Below are 17,455 nucleotides of genomic sequence, written 5' to 3'. Positions count from 1 at the left end.
TTTACACCCTCTTATTTAATTTGCTAGTTATTCTTTTAAGTTCTGTTTTGCAAATTCAAGGGAACTGAAAATTTATATTCTCTGTGTTGTCTGTCACTTGTCAGCTTCCACTCACGCTGGTGCAAAATGAGGCATGGTCCTGTCACAGACTGAAGAGCTGGACACTGTTGTTAATCGATTCACACTTAGGGCAGTTGAGCTGGTGTTTGTCACCTGTACAGGGCAGGAGAGGTGAGGGAGACCAAAGGAGCTGAGCTGGGGCACTTGGATGGAGTCATGCTGGTGGAGGCAGAGCTGGAATTGAGGTGCAGCCCCCCAAAGTTCACCCACACACAAGTGTCAGGAGCAGCTGCTGCTCACTCCCAGGAGCAGGACCCCCTCCTGTGCTCAACCCCGTTCCCATAAGCTTTACAGGACCCAGTGTATGCCCGCCCATGCTGGGAGAGGATTTGCCCCCAGCCCGACAGAGGTCAGAGGAGAGCAGTGATGGCCATGGCACATTAAAAAACCAAATCCCAGACCAGATTAAACAGTTACTGGGCCATTGGGGTGGCTGAAGCCCAGCTGGCACCTGAGCACCACCCAGCCACTCACCCCCCGCCCGTGGGAGGGGAAGAGAATTGGAGGGGTAAAAGTGAGACATCTCCTGGGTTGACATAAGAACAGTTTAATAATTGAAATAATAATCATAAATAGGAATGAAAAGGAAAATAACAGAGAGAGAACTAAAAGCCCAGACAGACGAGTAATGCAACACAAACATTTCTTTATCATCAGCCCAAATGTAAAACCCAGCCCCATCCCAGCTACAATGAAGGAACAGAACTCTACACCAGCCCAAACCCTCAGAGTGACTTCAGAGAGACCATTGAGAAAAAGTCTTTTCATGAAAAAGAAGGAATTTAACATCATATAACATATTTATATAGCCTATTTATGACGAGGGGAGGAAAGTCCTCAGAGCAGGGTGTTGGTACCAGGCATGGCACAGCTAGAGCATCATGTCCCCCTGAGCCAGCACCTGGCACACAGGGATGGCACAGGGTACCCCTGGCTGCCTCCCCCCTGCACTGCTGCTGTTGCCCCCCAGTATCTGTTTCCAGAGGTGTCTCTCTCTTGGAGAGGAGTCTGGGGCAGTGCTGGGGGCAAAAGCCTCCCCACCCAACCAATACAGAATTAAAAAATAGCAATAAAAATGAGATAAAACCCAGTTTGGGGCCAGTAACACACCTCTGTGTGATGTGGCCGTGTTGGATGGTGGCAGGACCCAGGCTGTGGGTTGATGCTCCAGGATCCAGCACCAGGGGGACAGGGGAGCTGAGCTGGGGGTCTCTAGGAGATGAGGCAGCTCCTTCGCCTCCTCTTCCCCCTGTGGCACGGGGGGCTGCGGCCCCGCCGCGGAGCAGCGGCCGTCAGGGGAATGTTCTGGAGCACGTCGAGCAGCGTGAACATGCTGAAGGAGATCTGCTCGTAGGGTGACCTCATCCCGTTCTCATAGAGGCAGGCGAAGGCGATGGCAGCGCCGCCGGCCACCGGCGCGTCCCTGTAGGGCAGCTCCATGTAAGCCAGGTCCGAGTAAGCGCTCGGGCCCTCGTAGATGACCCAGGGCTCTGTCCAGCTCTCCGCATCCCTAGGGAAGGTGCTCAGGTGAACCCCCATGTTGACCCGTGACATGGAGCTGGTGGGGTGGGAGTAGAGGATCCAGGTTGGTGCTTGGAAGAAGGGAGTGGGGCTGGGGGGGGTTGCTGCAGAGTCCCCCTGGACCATGGTGACATTGTGGGCATCATCGTGATGCCCAGGGGTAGGACAATCCTCATCGGGCCCATCTGGCTCATGGTGGTTGCCAGTGGGCAGCTCAGCACCTCCTGCCCATCGGGTGGGCAGGTGCCTAAATCCCCGGAGTGCCCCAGGGAGTGGCCAGCGATGTGAGCCCCTGAGGGGCATCCCAGTGTCCCGGGAAGTGGAGGGGACATACACGAATGGTGCAGGGAAGCCAATGACACTGCCGTGACAGCCATGGGGGGGCTCGACCAGCCGCTGGACAAGCTGCCCCCTGTGGAAGACAGCGCCGTCATCCGTGCTGAGCGCCTGGATCCTGAAGCCCAAGGGGCTGCGGGCGTTGCAGTAGAGGACATTGGATCCATCCTCCTCGTCCACTGAGACCAGCTGGCACTCGCCCGTCTGCAGGTTGGGGATGAACTCCCCGAAGCGCCAGCCGCGGCCGTGGTCGTCGCTGTAGAAGGCGAAGGAGTGCGGGGTGGTCTTGCAGAGCTGCCCAAAGCACTCCTTGCAGTCGATGTGGTAACTGTAGGCAGGCACCAGCAGCCGGCCGGAGCGCAGCTGGATCCCGTGCCCAGGGCCCAGCGCGAACGTTGCCCAGTCTGGGGAGCAGAGATGGGATGGGGTGAAGGTGGGATGGGGTAGAGAGTGACCACCATGGTGCCCTGCCATGCCCAGTGTGGAAGGGTCCCCACAGCTTCCTCTCAGTCAAGCCAAGCTAAGTGGTGGGGTGGGAGGGCAGCAGAGCCCAGTGCTGCCTGGTTGTCCTCACACATGCTCCTACCCCTGGCTACGGGGCCTCTCCATCTTCTCCCCACCTCCAATAACTGATATGGATACTCCCTCCATCCCTTCTGCCCTCTGCTTGAGGTCCTCTTCCACTCTTTTGGGTGCTTGTGGGATTCCTACATCAAGGTCACCCCCAGAGATGCCACTGGTGGCTCCAGGAGGCCAAAACACAGGGCCACCCCCTTGCTGGCTGCTCTCCCCTCTCCTCACCCCCCCTGGATGGGTACCTTTGATGGTCGCACCAATGACCTGCTGCGTCAGGTCTGTGGCTGTGCTCCAGCTCAGGCCCTGGTCAGCACTGGTCACACAGCAGAGGCGGGTGACATTCTGGCCAGTGACAATCTGGTAGGCTTCGGGCGTCCTGCCCAGCACCGTGATGAAGAAGAGGAAGAGGGTGCCTGTGAACTCATCGTAGACTGGGCAGGGGTTCATTGACCGATGGTGCTGCAGCGTTGCCGTCTCCAGCACACGCATGTCTTCCCACTGCACAGGGAGGAGGAAGAGGAGGAGAGGACAGAGAGGGATGAAAGGGTTAAGGACCATCCCACTTTTTTGCCCACAGCAGCTGTGGCTGCCCCATCCCTGGGACTGTTCCAAGCCAGATTAGATGGGGCTTGGAGCAACCTGGGATGATGGAAGGTGTCCCTGCCCATGGCAAGGCATGGAATGAGATGGCCTTGAAGGTCCCTTCCAACCCAAACCAATCCGTGACTCTGTGACTCACTTCACCCATGCCAGGATCCCCTCCCCCATGTGGCTGCCTGCAGGAGCCTGGCTATGCCACACACAAGTGATGAGGACAGCCCCCGGTCTGTCCCCACGCTGGGTGCACCCCAGTCCCACCTCCACGTAGCTGCCGTAGATGGAGCCGCGGCGCAGCACCAGCAGGTTGGCGTGGGCATCGTCGGCACTGAGCCGCTCCTCGGCAAACGCCAGCAGCTTGGCCACGCAGGGCAGGTAGAGCAGGGCGGGCACACGGTACGTGACACCGTTGGATTCCTTCTCGAAGAGCACGGTCCGGGCGGGAAAGTGCCGGGAGCCCATGGCAGCTGCAGCAGAAGGATGTGGTGGGTTGATGAAGATGGGGGACTGGGTGCTGGGCATGGCCAGGGGCACTGGGTTGTCTCCTTGGAAGTGTTTGGGGTTTAACTTGGGTCTGGGTAACCCACCGGGAGCAGGGGTGGAGGGGCAGGGCTGGGGTGGAGAGGGGCTGAATGTAGGCTGGCAAGTCACCACAGCTCAGAGATGGGTCAGGGCATAGGGTACCAGCAAGGACGCTGACCTGGGGACCCGGAAATAAAATGAAATAAAATGAATTTGATATTTAAAAATGTTTGTCTGGAAAATCAAGGCCAGCGAGCAAAGAGCAGGGTGAGATCTGCAGCTCCATGCTCTCTTCCAGCAGGCACTGGGAGGGCAGAGCCCACAGACGAGACCCCCGGAGCAGCCCAGGCTCATCGTGAGAGCGTCAGGGAGGGTTCCTGTGCCTCTGGTGCCTCCCGTGCAATGGACCCAGCTGGCCCCTTGTTCCCCCTCCTCTGCGGGGGGAGCCGGAGGTGCACAGCACGGACAGGGAGGTCCCCAGCCGGGCTGTCCCTGTGGCAGTGGGTGAGAGCTGTCCCCAAATGCCTTTCCTCAGGGACAGGAGTGACACCACGGCCAGCTGTCCCCAGCTTACATATCCCTACATTTCCCTGGACATTATCACCACAGAAGCAGATGGCCATCCACTCCAGCCTCAGCTGGAGCAGCCACAAGCCACTCTCACCTGTGGTTTCATCAGGAGCTTTTGCTGATTCAAAGCAAGTGAACAAAGTGAAGGCACTCACCGGCTCGTGCTCAGCTGGAGCGTCCCCTCTGTCCCTCGGCCCCACCACGGGGTAACGCCGGCTGTCGCCGCTGCCGGCTTTCCGCAGAGCTCTCGCCTCACTGCTTCGCTGCCACCCCCTCCCCTCGCAGGGTCCCCCCTCCGATGGGTCACGGGGCTGCCACGGCGGTGCCCGGGAAAAATCCCTGAGTCAGCAGTGGCGCTGGTGCGGCGCCCGTGGCACAAAGGCGCCGTTCTGGGCCGGGGCACGGCCGGGGCACCCGCGGCTGCCGAGCCACCTTGCTCGGATCCCCGGGAGGGGAAGCAAGGGGATCCATGGGGTGGGGATTGCATCTCCTGCCTCAGTTTCCCTCCTCCTGCAGGCTGGGAGACGCCAGACCTCCCTGTGCAGGTGCTCCGGCCGTGAGCTCCCCAGCCTGGGGACTGTAGTCCAGAGAGTCCCAGCCCTCCCGGGACCCCCAACCTTCCATGGACTCCCCCAGCCCTCTCAGCCTTTCCAGGATCCTCAGCTTTCCCAAGGCCCCAGTCTTCCCTGGATCCCCAGCCCTATCAGGACCCCCAGCACCACAGAATCCCCAAACTTCCCAGGATCCCCAGCCCTCCCAGGACTCCCAGACTTCCCAGGACCCCCACCTGCACATAGATCAGCTACTAAGAAACTATTTTTATACCTATATTCCATCTCTGTCATCAGTTTAGCTACAAGGGCTTGACAAAATTCACACGGCAAGTCACGGATCAAAAGCTCCAAGGGGAAAACTGAGGCGGAGACTGCAGAACGGCCCGGGAAGGGCCCCTGGGATGGCCCAGGGTGACCACGTGTGGCTCCAGCAGCTCCGCCTGCCTGCTACAAAAGACTCTCAAGCCTTGGGTTAATTTTAGTGAGGGTTCCTGTAGCAGGGGACCGTGAAAGTGCTGTTAATCTGTGTTGATCCTGCTGGACACCTGGGCTGGTTAACCCCTGCCTCAGCTGCTAAACACAGCTGAGGGAAATCCTGGCTCTGGTTCTCACCCCTCTCCCCCTGACAGCATCATTCCTGCTTCCCGGCTGGAGCTGCTGCCCACAGCTTCACCCCCAAGGCAACACTGCCAGCCAAGTGGCCCCAGATCCATGCTCCCCCATCTTGCCATCCAGGGCCCTGCTGCTGAGGCAGTGCCAGGAAGGTTTGTGAGGATGGCAGCACCAAGCCCAATGGATTTGGGGTCGGTGCTTGTCACGTGTTCCCAACACACCTGTCAGTGCCAACTGACACTGACAAAAACCCAGTGTTTTAAAGCTGAGCCAGTATCTCCTCCTGCTCATGCTGGTGAGGGCGGCAGCAGGGACCTGGATGGCACCGGTGTGCCCAAAGCTGTGCCTCACTCCATCCCCTCCTAATCCATGCTGGAGAGTTTGGCCAACAGAGCAAGGGGAGCCCCAAAAAAGCATCTGCTGATAACGGGCTTTGGGGATGCTGCACCCAAAGGAACATCCATGCCCAGGGACTCTTGCCCGAGAGCAAAACCTCCTCTCAGGGGAGCATGGATCTTGCCCAAAGGGGACAGAGGCTCATTCACCTGGTGACACATGTGAGAGGCACAAGTCACATGCCATTGGGCAAGGCCTGGCTTTGGGCAGGATGCTTGGGGCTCCCATGCCAAAGGCAGCCCCAGCAGTGTGTGGTGGTTATCCTCACCGAGTGTGGATGGTGCTGGATGGGACACCCACCGTCTCTCCTGCTCCTTCGAGCACTGCGTCCTCTTGTCACGCTCCCCTCATTTCCCTGCCCTAAACCCTCCAAATCAGGACTTGCTCCAGTGAGCTGTGACCAGACTGGATGTAACCATGGATATCAAATAAAATCAAATGAAGGCAAATGATCATGCTCATGATTAATGATTAAGAGGCTGGAATGTCTAGACAGCTGCAGCCAGCCTGGCTCTCTCCAGCTGGGAGCAGGCAGGCAGGATCACCCAGGATCCAGCCAATGCAAATCCTTTGGCTCAACGTCCCCAAACACACAAGAGTCCTGTGGGTCAGTTACGTGTCAGACAAGGGGTGATGCCAAGTGGTGGGAAGCTACACAGGTTGCCACATGTCCTAGTTGGGCACTGGGAGCGCCATCTTCTCCTGGAGGCTGGTCCACAGCAATGGCAATCCCAGCTCCTTCCTCTTCTTGTACGGGTGTTGGACAGTGTAAAGGTAGGACGTGTACTGGAGCTCTGGCATGACCATTTTCTGGCACATCCTCAGAGTCCTGTTGTCCAAGTCTTGTTTGAGGTTGTAACCCAGGATATTTGCAGCCCCTGACTGGAAAGGCAGGAGACCTTTGTTTTTGATGTGATCCTTCCTCACTGCCTCCTGCTCTGAGAGACAGGTCTCCATGAGCTCCTTCTGTCTGGTCCGCAGGTGACCCACCTCCTTTTCCAGCACCTCGAGCCCTATGGTCTCCTCAATTCTCCTCCAGAAGCTCTGGTTGAAGTGCAGGTAGAGCTTCCAGTCCAGCGAGCACCACGCTTTTATCTGCTCCTCACTTTCTGGAGTCAATGTCTGGACAGTGTCCTGGCTTCTGGAATTGAGCTTGAAGTAAATCACGTCATCCAGATCCCAGCACAAAGCATGCTTCAAGAGGATCATGGACTCATCAAAGTAGTCTGCTATCAAGATGAGGTGGAAGTTCTGCTCAATCTCCTCCAGGACGGCCTGGGTGTACTTTGCGTCATCCTCCGCGTTGTTATCGTAGCCGAAGTCAAACCACATGATATTCCTGGCGTAGATGCTTTCCCTGTAATCCGCTGGGTGGTAGTACTTTGTGGGTGACGCCAGGAACTCGTTCACGTTCTTGGAGCTCCTGAAGGCAGGCACATTGTTCTTGTAGTAGATGTAGGAAGATTCCAGCAGAGGAATGGGGTTCCTCAGGATGGAGAAGTAGAAGGTGTTGGCTGCCATCACCTTTTTTACCTATTTGTGGGAGGGAGAAGAGGTTAGTCCTGCTGTCTCAACCAGGTTTCTCCGCAGGCGTCACGGCTCTTTCTTACCTCCAAGGGGTTAAACCGCAGGTGGTTGCACATGATGTTGTAATTTTGGCCTATGGCTTCAAAACCCTCCACAAAGTGGGCCAGGAAAGTCCTCGGGTATCCCAGGTGGAAGAGTTGGTCAGCAGGGAGGGCGACAGTGAGGTTGTATCTCTCTGCAAACCTGAACATGATGTTGAGCACAGTGCTGCTGGCTGTCTTGTGGGTCTTGAGGAACATGACGTTTGTCTTGGCATGGCATGGCATGGCAGGGATCAGCAGCTCCTCGTGGCTCTTTGAGATGCTGCAGGAAGACGACAGATGGGGCAAAGAGACTCTCTGGTGCTGCACCCCATCTCTGAGACCTGGCAAAGCCAAACCCAGGTGCTCCTCTGATACCACAGGCTGGTCCAAGGCTACATCCAAACCAGCCCCAACCCTCCAGTGTGGATGTCAGACAGTTTTCCCCTTCTCCAGATTCTCACTTACTGAAGACTCCAGCTCAATCCTTTTTTTTCCCACACTGCTGATTTTGTCCCAAAGAGGCTGTGCTTTGGCTAATTCAATTCCTTCCCCAAACATGGACCACATCCAAACTAGGACAAACTATGGTCCAAACTAGGACCTGGTTTTGGGCCACCACCCTTCAAGCATTAGCCCAAGTCTCAAGATAGATAAATCAGGTGTCAGAGGTCACATCCTGGCTGCTCCACACACACGAAGCTCTGCAACCTTGCTTCTGCCTCACTTACCTGTAATTCTCATTCTTCATATGGAAGAATCCTGAGAGGCAGGAAAGTCCGAGGCAGAGGCTGAAAATGATGAGACATCTGACATGCCTGCAAAAAAAGAAGAGTTTCAGTGAATTTTTATCCCATAGTCCTTCCCCAAACCACCACATTTTGCATCTTGCCCTTGGGAACTTTCATCACTGTGAGCACAGTTTTACATCTCAGTGGTGGCAGCCACCTTTGGCCCCCAAACTGTGTCAGCAGCTCTGGCATTAGAGGCAAGACAGTGAGAAATTGCACTTTCACTATTACTCTCCTAATTTTGGCCTTTGGCAAGACACAGTGTGCTTCAGACAGAGCCTCAGCTCCTCCCACAGCCTCCTGCTCTGCTTGGCTGCCTTTTGTTTTGCTTTTCTTTTGGTTTTCTGGGGCTTTAGAGCTTATTCACTATTCAAACTCCTAGATTATTCACCAGAAAACGAGCCCTTTGTAGGGGTATAAAGACTTCCCTGGTGAGAAACCTGAGCAGCTCCGGTAATCACATCACTGCAGAAGATGAGGATTGGAAAAAACCCACTAAACTGAGGTTGTTTTTCAATATAAATACGATTTTTCAGGACAGAAAATCAAATTACCCAACAGCACCTGTAATGGATTTATTACACTCCCCTTTCAAATGGGAGGGCTGGATAATAATGAGGTGGGAGTCTTTTCTAGCACTAATTAAGCGACCATGATGTATCCAGGTGTCCCTGCACATGGCTGGGGGTTGGAATGGGATGGTCTTTAACATCTCAAACCATCCTATGGTACCATGGTCATCAGCAGTGCATTCCAGCTGGGACACAGAGACGATCTTTTGAAGGTTTGATGCCCACCAAAAAGGAATTTTTCACCACAATTTTGATCTGATTTCTCTCATCGTAGAAGATTTTTAACTCTGGGTGAATTCCATGTTTGCAGAATGCCCAAAACACAGCAGATCTGGCTCAGGCTTTACACTGTTTTGAGAAGATATAATCCCAATTTACAGTATGGTATAGTCACACCTGTGGTTTCCACTCTCCAAAGAAAGCAAGCAAGCCTTCAAGCCTTCCTCCAAGAGCCCTTCCCAAAGCCAGGGAAGACCCTCAGCCACAGATGGAACCAACCTCAGACAGGAATTTGCAGCACAGCTTCTGCATGAAGAGTTTCAAGACAGACCTGCAGGCAAGACTTCACCAGGATTTCCTAATTTTTTGGCCCCAGGCCTGTTAGGGGGATGGGAGTGGGACAATCCCTGGTCCTTGGAGATGAGATGGGAGAAGAAAGGCAGAGGAGCCCATGGGCAGCGAGCAGGCCACATGCAGACCCCGCCAATCTCCTTGGTCTTTCATTTAAACTGAAGCTGCCATTGGTGTGATGGTTTTCCAAAGCACATCACCCTGCCTGCCTGGAGGTCCTTCCTAAGCTGACATCCTCCTGCTGCACCTTTTCTGTCGAGTGTAATGGGTGCAGTAACAGTCCATTTATTTATTTCTTTAGTGTTCCCAAAATGGCAACTCTGAGTGATGTGTTATGGGGCAAACAAATCACATACACCCAGTACCATCCTGAAGGCAGATGTGGATCACAATATGCTCTGGAAGAACTATCAATCCCTGCTGCTGCAAGAAGACAGGCTCTGTAGACCTCTCCATCTTATCACCTCAAGGCATCCCACAACATTTTAATAGTTGTTTACTCAAATAAAGGATTACACAGTGCCATTCTGCCTCCAAATACTCAGACACGTTCAGCACACCGAGCTCATCTCCAGCCTAACTGAATGCTCCCCGTAGACCCATTTTGTCTGGATGTGCCCCAAACCAAAGAGGCAGATTTTGTCCGTGGAGACACAGGGAGCAATGAAGGTTTGAATTAGCCAGGCCAAAACTATGGTTACTGCCTGGCATGGCCAGTTTTAAGAAGCAAGAGTGACTGATCTCTGCAGGACATGGTCCATGGAGGTGCCAGTCTCCATGCAGAAATGGCAGGCTTCTTGTCCCAGGGGTGACAAACAATGCATTATCATGGCATGGTGCTTGTCCCTGTGCCTGGGATGGAGGGATGGATGGAGGGATGGATGGAGGGATGGATGGAGGGATGGAAGGATATCTGCCTTCCAGCCCAGGGAGCAGGCAGGGAGTGGTGACATGGAGGGAACTCTGCTGCACCTCAGCCCAGCAAAGGTGAGTGAGGAAGGTGTCCAGGGGAAGAGCCAAGGGCAGGGATTGAGGAGATCCCCAGGGAGGAGTGTGGGAAAAAGGAGACTGGGGGGAGCAGAGGAGGGTTGCAGGTACGCAGGGTGCAGGTCAGTGCACTCAGGGAGTCCTGTGCCTGACCACTGCAGGGGTCCTGTCCCCATCACCCCCTGGGCTCAGCCACCCACAGTTGTACTTGCAGAGCTGTCACTGGCTCCAGCGTGACATCCACACACACACTGTGGGAATAAGGGGGCTGAACAAACAAACCTCTCACGGAGCAAACTGAGCACCTTTCCCTCCTCTTACAACAAGCTTCCATCATTTCTGCAAGATCTGCAGATCTTGTGCTTGGAAACAAATGAGCTCTTGAAATGTTTCAGGGTTTTTACTGATCGAAAGCGTGTAGGATCTTCACCTGGAGCACACACACCCTGTTTTGAACACAGTGTGACTGCTCTCCCAGACAGCAGCACAGGGCCAATGTGGGGTTTGCTACCAGACCTTGCTTCCAGTACTCATTCCAGAATGAGTAAGTCTGCTTGAAAGTCTGCTGAGAACAACGATTACATTTCAGGCTCTCTATGCTTCAAATACATGTCATGGAAATTATGAGAATTTCAAGAAGCATCTGGACAATGTTATCACACACTTGGTGTGGTATTTGGGGTTGTCCTGTGCAGGACGAGAAGTTGCATTCAATGATCCCTGTGGATCCCTTCCAGCTCAGAATATTCTGATTCTGTGTCTGCAAACCTGCAGAGGTTTCACCCCTGCTAGGCACCCACCACCCTGGCACATCTCTGTGAGAGCCTTAAGCTGTGTTCCCTTAGCATCACACCCCCCCCTTTGTCACAACACTGCAAGTCTCTGACCTCAACAGCATCATCAAATTGCTTAGGCTGGAAAAGACCTCTAAGATCTGGCAAAGCAAAGCTCAAGAGAGAAGGCCTCAACTTGAATGTTGTGCTGAAGTTACCTGAGCGAGCCTGGGAGACCTTTGAGAAGCACTTGGGAGCTGACTGCTAAGACACAAAACTCTAAGAAGCCAAAAACCCCATGGAGCACTTGGCAGGGCTGGTGCCAGAGGTTCCACTTGCCTTTCCAGCCTGTGCTATCTCCCCTTTGGGAAGAAAACAGGGAAAACTACCTCTCCTAGAGGTACAGCTATGAATGCTTTAAGGCTTGGGACCCCCTTCTTGTTCCATTGGCTTAAGCCGAAAATAACAGACATTGGCATCAAACTAACAAGGTTCTTTTAAATTAAGATATCTGGAACATAGGCAAGAAACATTAATGGCAAAATGAATCCCTTCCCTGGAGCAAATTGTAACTACCTCCATAGGTTATTAACAACTTCCAGGGATTACTTGAACCAGACCTTCTTGCAAAGCAAGTTTTAATTCAGCACCCTGAGCACTCAGCTCCCTCTGCCCTTACCTTGGAGTGCACCCAGGGCTTTTCATGCTGCTGCGAGCTGAGAAGTATCTCCTTTGCAAATCGACTCCAGTGCCTGTTTGTCTCCTCTGGCTCTTTCTTCGTGGCCACGTCTCTATTTCTAGCATCCCTTCACTGCTATAAAGGGCTGGGATAGGTGAGGACAAAGGGAGTGGCCAGGTGTTCCCAGAAGTGGGTGGGAGTTAATTAATAAGCCATGAAAAGCGCTGGTATGGCAGGACACAGGTAAAAAGGTGCCTCGGGACATGGCATTTGCAGCAGCTTTGCTGGGAAGGAAAGGTTTAACAGGGATTCCTTAGTGGGGATCCCTTTCTCTCCTGGCTGCAGGAGGGAGGCGCTGGGGGCGGGATCCAGGCAGGATCCGGGCAGGGGGCTGGTGGAGGGCATTGAACCTTCGTCATCCTGCACAATATCACATCACCAGGGGCCACGGTCAGTGCCTGCTGTCCCTCTTCTCTGCTTCTTGCTCAGTGGGTAAGGACAGGAATTCCCTGCCAGATACATTTGGCAAGAGCAAATTAGGGACAGCAGCCAAACAGGAATGGAGTTCACCTACGGAAAATTCCTCTTAAAACATTTAGACTTCAAACTTTTTGGTAAAAATGCAATTACTGTAGCTGGAGGTTAAGAGCTTAACAGACTTGACTGTATCCAGGCCTTGGAAGGGAGAACTCTTGCCCCTAAAGGGGCATTATTTTATGCTTTGTCTCTGGTGTTATTAACAACTGTTACAACTCGTATTATGCAGGAATTTTAGATTCCACTGAGGCTGCTGTACACCAGCACTTCACAAATGGGGTTTGATGGTTGCAGTTCACCCTGGGAGAGCAGAATTTGTCCTGCAGGTCTGGAGGTGGGGTCATCTCCCTGCTCCCCATACCAGGATGAAGCCAATGCTCTCCTCATTTGGGCAACAAAAAGTGTACCCACACCTCCCAGCCTGGATTTAGGGGGGATTGAGTTGCTGCTTTTGATCTTTTATAGCCATGCCACGGTCCATGCACCTCCTGGTGGTCTCCTTTCCCTCTCCACACACAGTGCCACCTTTCTAAACCTCGTATGCTGTTGGCTCAACGTGCCTCACCAACAGCCAAATCCTCAGCACTCTGGGATCCTTCACCTACGTTGCTACATTTCCAGAGCACCCAAATACACAGCATTTCTTTTTAAATCACAGCTTCCCCAGAGCAGCCCCAAATCCAGTGCTTACCAAGATGCAGAGATTAGCAAGGTGTAGGGTTGCTTTTCTTGAGTTTCTTGGTAGAACCTGAGTCAATGTGCTCTTTTATGGAGAATTTCTAGGGTTACTCTTGGCATAGCACCAGCTGCTGCTGGCAGGGGGGGCACATTTCAGCGACCTCTTTCTCCTGTTACATTACACACGTCAGCTGTGCCATTTCTCGCTCAGGAGCTGCTAGAGCCCACGGATCACAAAAGCCCATTTTTTACACTTTTACAATTGATTCATTGCTCTCTCCTGGGGTGTTGTACACGAATCATCAGCTTTGGTTACGCCAAAAAAAATAAATGGTGCCAGGCACGAGTACTTGTCTTCATGTGGGGGTGGGCTGCTCGGAGACCGGGGCAGGGAAAGTCAGCCAGGTGACGCAGGATTAGTGAGCTGGGGTGGGATGCTGCATTCGTCACTCCATCCTGCCTCTGCTTCCTGTTGGGGGTCAGGCCCTGGGGGAGGTCAGCGCCATGCAGCAGGATGGGAGAATCAGAAGGTGGAAGTGCAAAATCTCGTGGGTTGCGATAAAGGCAGTTTAACAGGTAAAGCAAGACCTGCACGTGCAAGCAAATCAACAGGAATTCATTCCCTGCTTCCCACTGCAGGCAGGTGTTCAGCCATCCCCAGGAAAGCTGGGCTCCATCATGCGTAACAGTGACTTGGGCATACCCCCCTTCCTCCTTCCTCCCCAGCTTTTATTGCTGAGCACGGCGTCCTACGGTGTGAGAGACCTCTGTGGTCAGTCGGGGTCAGCTGTGTCCCCTCCCAGCTCCTTGCACACCCCAGCTCCTTGCTGATGGGGGAGGGTGAGGAGCAGGAAAGACCTTGACGCTGTGCAAGCACCATTCAGCAACAGCTACAACATTCCTGTGCTTCCATCGCTGATCCAAACACAGATCCAGACCAGCCACTGTGAAGAAAATTAACTCTATCCCAGCCATAAACCATAAACAGTACAGAGAGAGGCAAAACCAATAGAGAGAGACAAGCCCTTACTGTGCCAGAAGACCACTGGTTCTAAGTGTGGAACATCCACAACGTTCTAGTATTTATGTCTGCCTCAGAAAAATTGGAATTTTGGACAAGAAATTCCTGTCACAATGATTCTTTCTAAAAATACACGTGCACGTACCCACCTTGTCTCTCCCTCCTATAAACAACAGTGCACCACTATGCGAAAGCATCTCCGAGAGCACAGAAGTAAGGTCTAGGAAAGATATTCTAAAATAACCCTACAGTAACTCCTCCCTTGTATTCCCTCAGGGAACTGCTCTACTGTTTAGTGAAACAGTAAAACTTACATGGAGCTTTAGGATCTTCACACGTAAGGAAGATGGTTAAATGGAGCTCTGCCAGAACAGTTGTGTGTCTCCCTTCTGAGCACCCTCTCCACACATGGCTGAAAAAGAGGAGTATGGAAAGTTCCGCTTCCCAAAAAGAGCCTTTCATGTGGAAAGCCTGCATTTTAAACACTGATGGTCAGTAGTTTAGGGGAAAAAAGAAAGAATGGTGTAGGAAAAGGGCAGAAAATATAAACAGCCTGATCCGGAAAGAACAAGCTGCATCAGACTATCCTGGCAGAAAGCAAATCCTGCACATTTCTTTTCCAACGACATCACGGATTTCCCATATTTGTGCATCACCCCACACCCAAGCAGCACAGGCCAACTTCTCTTTTCAAAGAGCCACAGAATTCCAGAAGCATTTGGGTTGGAAGAGACCGCCAAGACCATTGAGTTCAGCCTGTGACCAATCCCCACCTTGTGACCAGCCCAGAGCACTGAGTGCCACATCCAGGCATTCCTTGAACACCTCCAGGAGTGGGGACTCCAAACCTCCCTGGGCAGCCCCTTCCAATGTCTGACCACTGTTTCCATGACAAAATTCTCCCTCTTTGCTAATGATGGCATTGCTCACTTCACCCCAGAAGAGGATGATCAGCTCCTCTCTGACTGGTCCTGAGGGATGAAGGGAGAGGTGGGGAGTGTGCCATAGTGGAGAGAAAGGGTTGAATGGACAAGACTGGAGAGCAGGACAAGATAATGCCAGGCCATGCAACATATTGGAGGTATTTCTGTCAAAAGCATCCATGTGGCCAAGCTGAGAGAGGTGTGATCTTAGAACTGTATTGAGAAGGGTGTTGCAACACATTGCTGAGCCCAAGACAGCATCCTCAGTGCAATCTGACAGCATGCAGCCTTGTAGAGATTGTGTTCTGCCTTAAAACTGAAGAAAGCGCTCTTTAGGATGGTTTTTCTTCAAAGAACAAGGCTCTGGATAGAACAGTTATTTCACTGCTCTGTGGAAGAGCCAACATCACCAAAAAGCAGGTAGTGGAGAAGATGGCTTCTGCGTAAGACACCACCTCTCCTACTCTCATGCCATCCAGGAAGGCTTCCCAAACCAGTACACCTGAGTGAAAGCCAGCAGTTGGCACCCTCTGAGCACAGCCTGAGCCAGCTTATTACCTGTCTCGCAGCCCACCCAGGCAGTCCAGGAGAAACATGGAATCACAGGATGCTTTGGGTTGGAAGCTCATCTTGTTCTAACCCCCTGCCATGGGCAGGGGACACCTTCCACTAGACTAGGCAGCTCAAATCCCTCTCCAGCCTGGAGAAGATTGTGGGAAAGAGCATCAAAGGCGTTGCTGACATCCACTGCTCTCCTCATGCTGACAGAAAACATCCTTCTGTTGTAAAAGGTTGTCAGATTAGTGACACTATTTACCTTTGGCAAATCCCCAGCTATTTCTAATCACCACCTGCTTCATGTGGATAAAAGAGAGCCCAGGTTAAGAACGATGTGTTGGTAAACACGGATATGACTAGCAAACACCAAGTAAGCTGGAAGATGAAGGACTCACTGTCCTCTGTAGCAGAAGGGTGACAATGTGGTATTGTACAACAAACCATAAATTACAATATCTTTGTAGAAGCAAGTAAAACTAAACCCCAAAACCAACAAAACCCTCCATGTTACAATAGAACAGTTCCGCTGGAAGGGACCTATGACAACCATCTGGTCCAACTGCCTGACCAGTGCAGGGCTGCCCTAAAGTGACACCATTGCCCAAATGACTCTTAGACACTGACAGTCTGGGGCATCAACTACCTCTCCAGGAAGCCTGGTGCAGTATTTGATTATACAGAAAGAAAGAGTTTCTCTTTAAAGAAACACTTCCTGATGTCTGGCCTGAACCTCCCCTGGCCCTTCTTTGAGATCAGCATTCCCGTGAGATCGGCACTTCCCTCTCCATGCCCCCTCCTCAGGAAGCTGCAGAGGGGGATAAGGCTGTCCCTCAGCCTCCTTCTCTCCAAACCAGACAAACCCAGAGCCCTCAGCCTCCTCCCAGGACACGCCTTCCAGCCCCAGCACCAGCGTGGTTCTCCTCTCCTGGACACACTCAAGCACCTTCCCATCATCTTTAACGCTGGAGTGCTGTGGGTGAGGCCACCCCAGTGCTGGGCACAGCCGGACCATCCCCTCTCCTGACCCGCTGGCCATGCTGTGTCCGGTGCCCCCAGGATGCCATTTGCCCTCCTGGCGATGGTTCCTACTGAGCTGCTGCCAGCCAGCACCCCCAGATCCTTTCAGCAGGGCTGCTCCCAGCCGCTCCTCTCCCAGCTTACACTTGTGCTCGGCGTTGCTCCACCCTGGGCGCAGAATCCAGCACTTGGATTTAGTAATTCTGTGCCACTGGCAATTGCCTGATGGGGCATCTATCCAGGTCCCTCTGCAAGGCCTCTTGTCCCTCCAGAGAGTCCATAGCACTCCCAGTGCAGACTCACAGAGTGGTTTGGGTTGGAAGGGACCTTAAAACCCATCTCATTCTACTTCTCCGCTATGGGCAGGGACACCTTCCACTAGACCAAGTTGCTCCAAGCCCCGTCCTTTTGGATTATCACTCAGGGTTCTCCCAGATATTAACCAGCCAGATTGGGAGGGATAATTTCACACCTCTCTGTGAGAGCAAATCATGATGCACTGTGAAGAACAGACTGGAAGTCAAGGAAGCAGGGAATAGTGGCATGCCTAGAGCCTGGCTCTGGCCAGGCAGGTGTCCTGGGATCCCCTCCCTCAGCCTGGCTGCTGGTATTTCTCCTCCAGTTAATAAAATCCAGAAGCTGGATCTCCAGCACCCTCTCTTCTCTGGCCAGTCCTTCCAACACTGCAAACCTGTACATGCGACAACACTGATGCTTATTTGGGACAGCCTGGAGGTGGCATCACTAAAGAGGCCATAACCAGATGCTGTTGTGGGCTGTGGGATAAGTGCATTAGATAAAACAAGTGAGGAAGAGCAACACCTTCACTTGGAAGATTTGCATCCACAGGTTCTCCTGTGTCTCTGATGCTTCACTTGCACACCCCAAGTGAGAAAACGCTTCCTTTGGCTGCTGTCACTGATCAATCAGAGCAAACC

At 53.0% G+C, this 17,455-nt stretch overlaps 2 protein-coding genes across 8 annotated transcripts; both read right to left on the bottom strand.

Moving 5' to 3' along the window:
- Positions 1-651: 651 nt before the first annotated feature.
- NEU4 (neuraminidase 4) lies at positions 652-6,157 on the bottom strand. 4 transcript variants are annotated; one of them, XM_039556928.1, is made up of 5 exons: positions 5,068-6,157; positions 4,398-4,553; positions 3,412-3,617; positions 2,796-3,051; positions 652-2,381 (listed from the first exon to the last, which is right to left on the bottom strand). In XM_039556928.1, exons 3-5 carry the CDS (start codon positions 3,610-3,612, stop codon positions 1,333-1,335), a joined length of 1,506 nt encoding a protein of 501 aa, XP_039412862.1. In that variant the 5' UTR covers positions 3,613-3,617; positions 4,398-4,553; positions 5,068-6,157; the 3' UTR covers positions 652-1,332. The 4 variants fall into 4 exon arrangements, with proteins under 4 accessions (XP_039412862.1, XP_039412863.1, XP_039412861.1 ...); XM_039556929.1 differs by lacking the exon at positions 4,398-4,553; XM_039556927.1 differs by lacking the exon at positions 5,068-6,157 and having other exon boundaries at positions 4,398-5,048.
- A 99-nt stretch (positions 6,158-6,256) lies between these two features.
- GAL3ST2 (galactose-3-O-sulfotransferase 2) lies at positions 6,257-17,427 on the bottom strand. Of its 4 annotated transcripts, none has more exons than XM_010411179.4 (4): positions 17,340-17,427; positions 8,143-8,229; positions 7,415-7,694; positions 6,257-7,337 (listed from the first exon to the last, which is right to left on the bottom strand). In XM_010411179.4, exons 2-4 carry the CDS (start codon positions 8,160-8,162, stop codon positions 6,477-6,479), a joined length of 1,161 nt encoding a protein of 386 aa, XP_010409481.1. In that variant the 5' UTR covers positions 8,163-8,229; positions 17,340-17,427; the 3' UTR covers positions 6,257-6,476. The 4 variants fall into 4 exon arrangements, with proteins under 4 accessions (XP_010409481.1, XP_010409476.1, XP_010409480.1 ...); XM_010411174.4 differs by having other exon boundaries at positions 11,784-17,382; XM_010411178.4 differs by having other exon boundaries at positions 13,012-17,382.
- Between the last annotated feature and the right edge of the window lie 28 nt (positions 17,428-17,455).

This window comes from Corvus cornix, chromosome 9 (genome assembly GCF_000738735.6).
Source record: "Corvus cornix cornix isolate S_Up_H32 chromosome 9, ASM73873v5, whole genome shotgun sequence".
NCBI lineage: Eukaryota > Metazoa > Chordata > Aves > Passeriformes > Corvidae > Corvus > Corvus cornix.
Note: the sequence above shows the minus strand (reverse complement) of the source record. Positions and strands in the feature narration are given on the sequence as shown.

Coding starts and splice junctions, on each gene's coding strand:
- NEU4 (XM_039556926.1), bottom strand. CDS start 3,672: ATGCCCAGCACCCAGTCCCCCATCTTCATCAACCCACCACATCCTTCT. Junction 3,052..3,411: donor TCTACGGCAGCTACGTGGAG/GTGGGACTGGGG, acceptor CTCCCTGTGCAG/TGGGAAGACATGCGTGTGCT. Junction 2,382..2,795: donor CATTGGTGCGACCATCAAAG/GTACCCATCCAG, acceptor TCTGCTCCCCAG/ACTGGGCAACGTTCGCGCTG.
- GAL3ST2 (XM_010411174.4), bottom strand. CDS start 11,908: ATGCTAGAAATAGAGACGTGGCCACGAAGAAAGAGCCAGAGGAGACAA. Junction 8,230..11,783: donor AGCCCTGGGTGCACTCCAAG/GTAAGGGCAGAG, acceptor CTTTTTTTGCAG/GCATGTCAGATGTCTCATCA. Junction 7,338..7,414: donor TGCGGTTTAACCCCTTGGAG/GTAAGAAAGAGC, acceptor TCCCACAAATAG/GTAAAAAAGGTGATGGCAGC.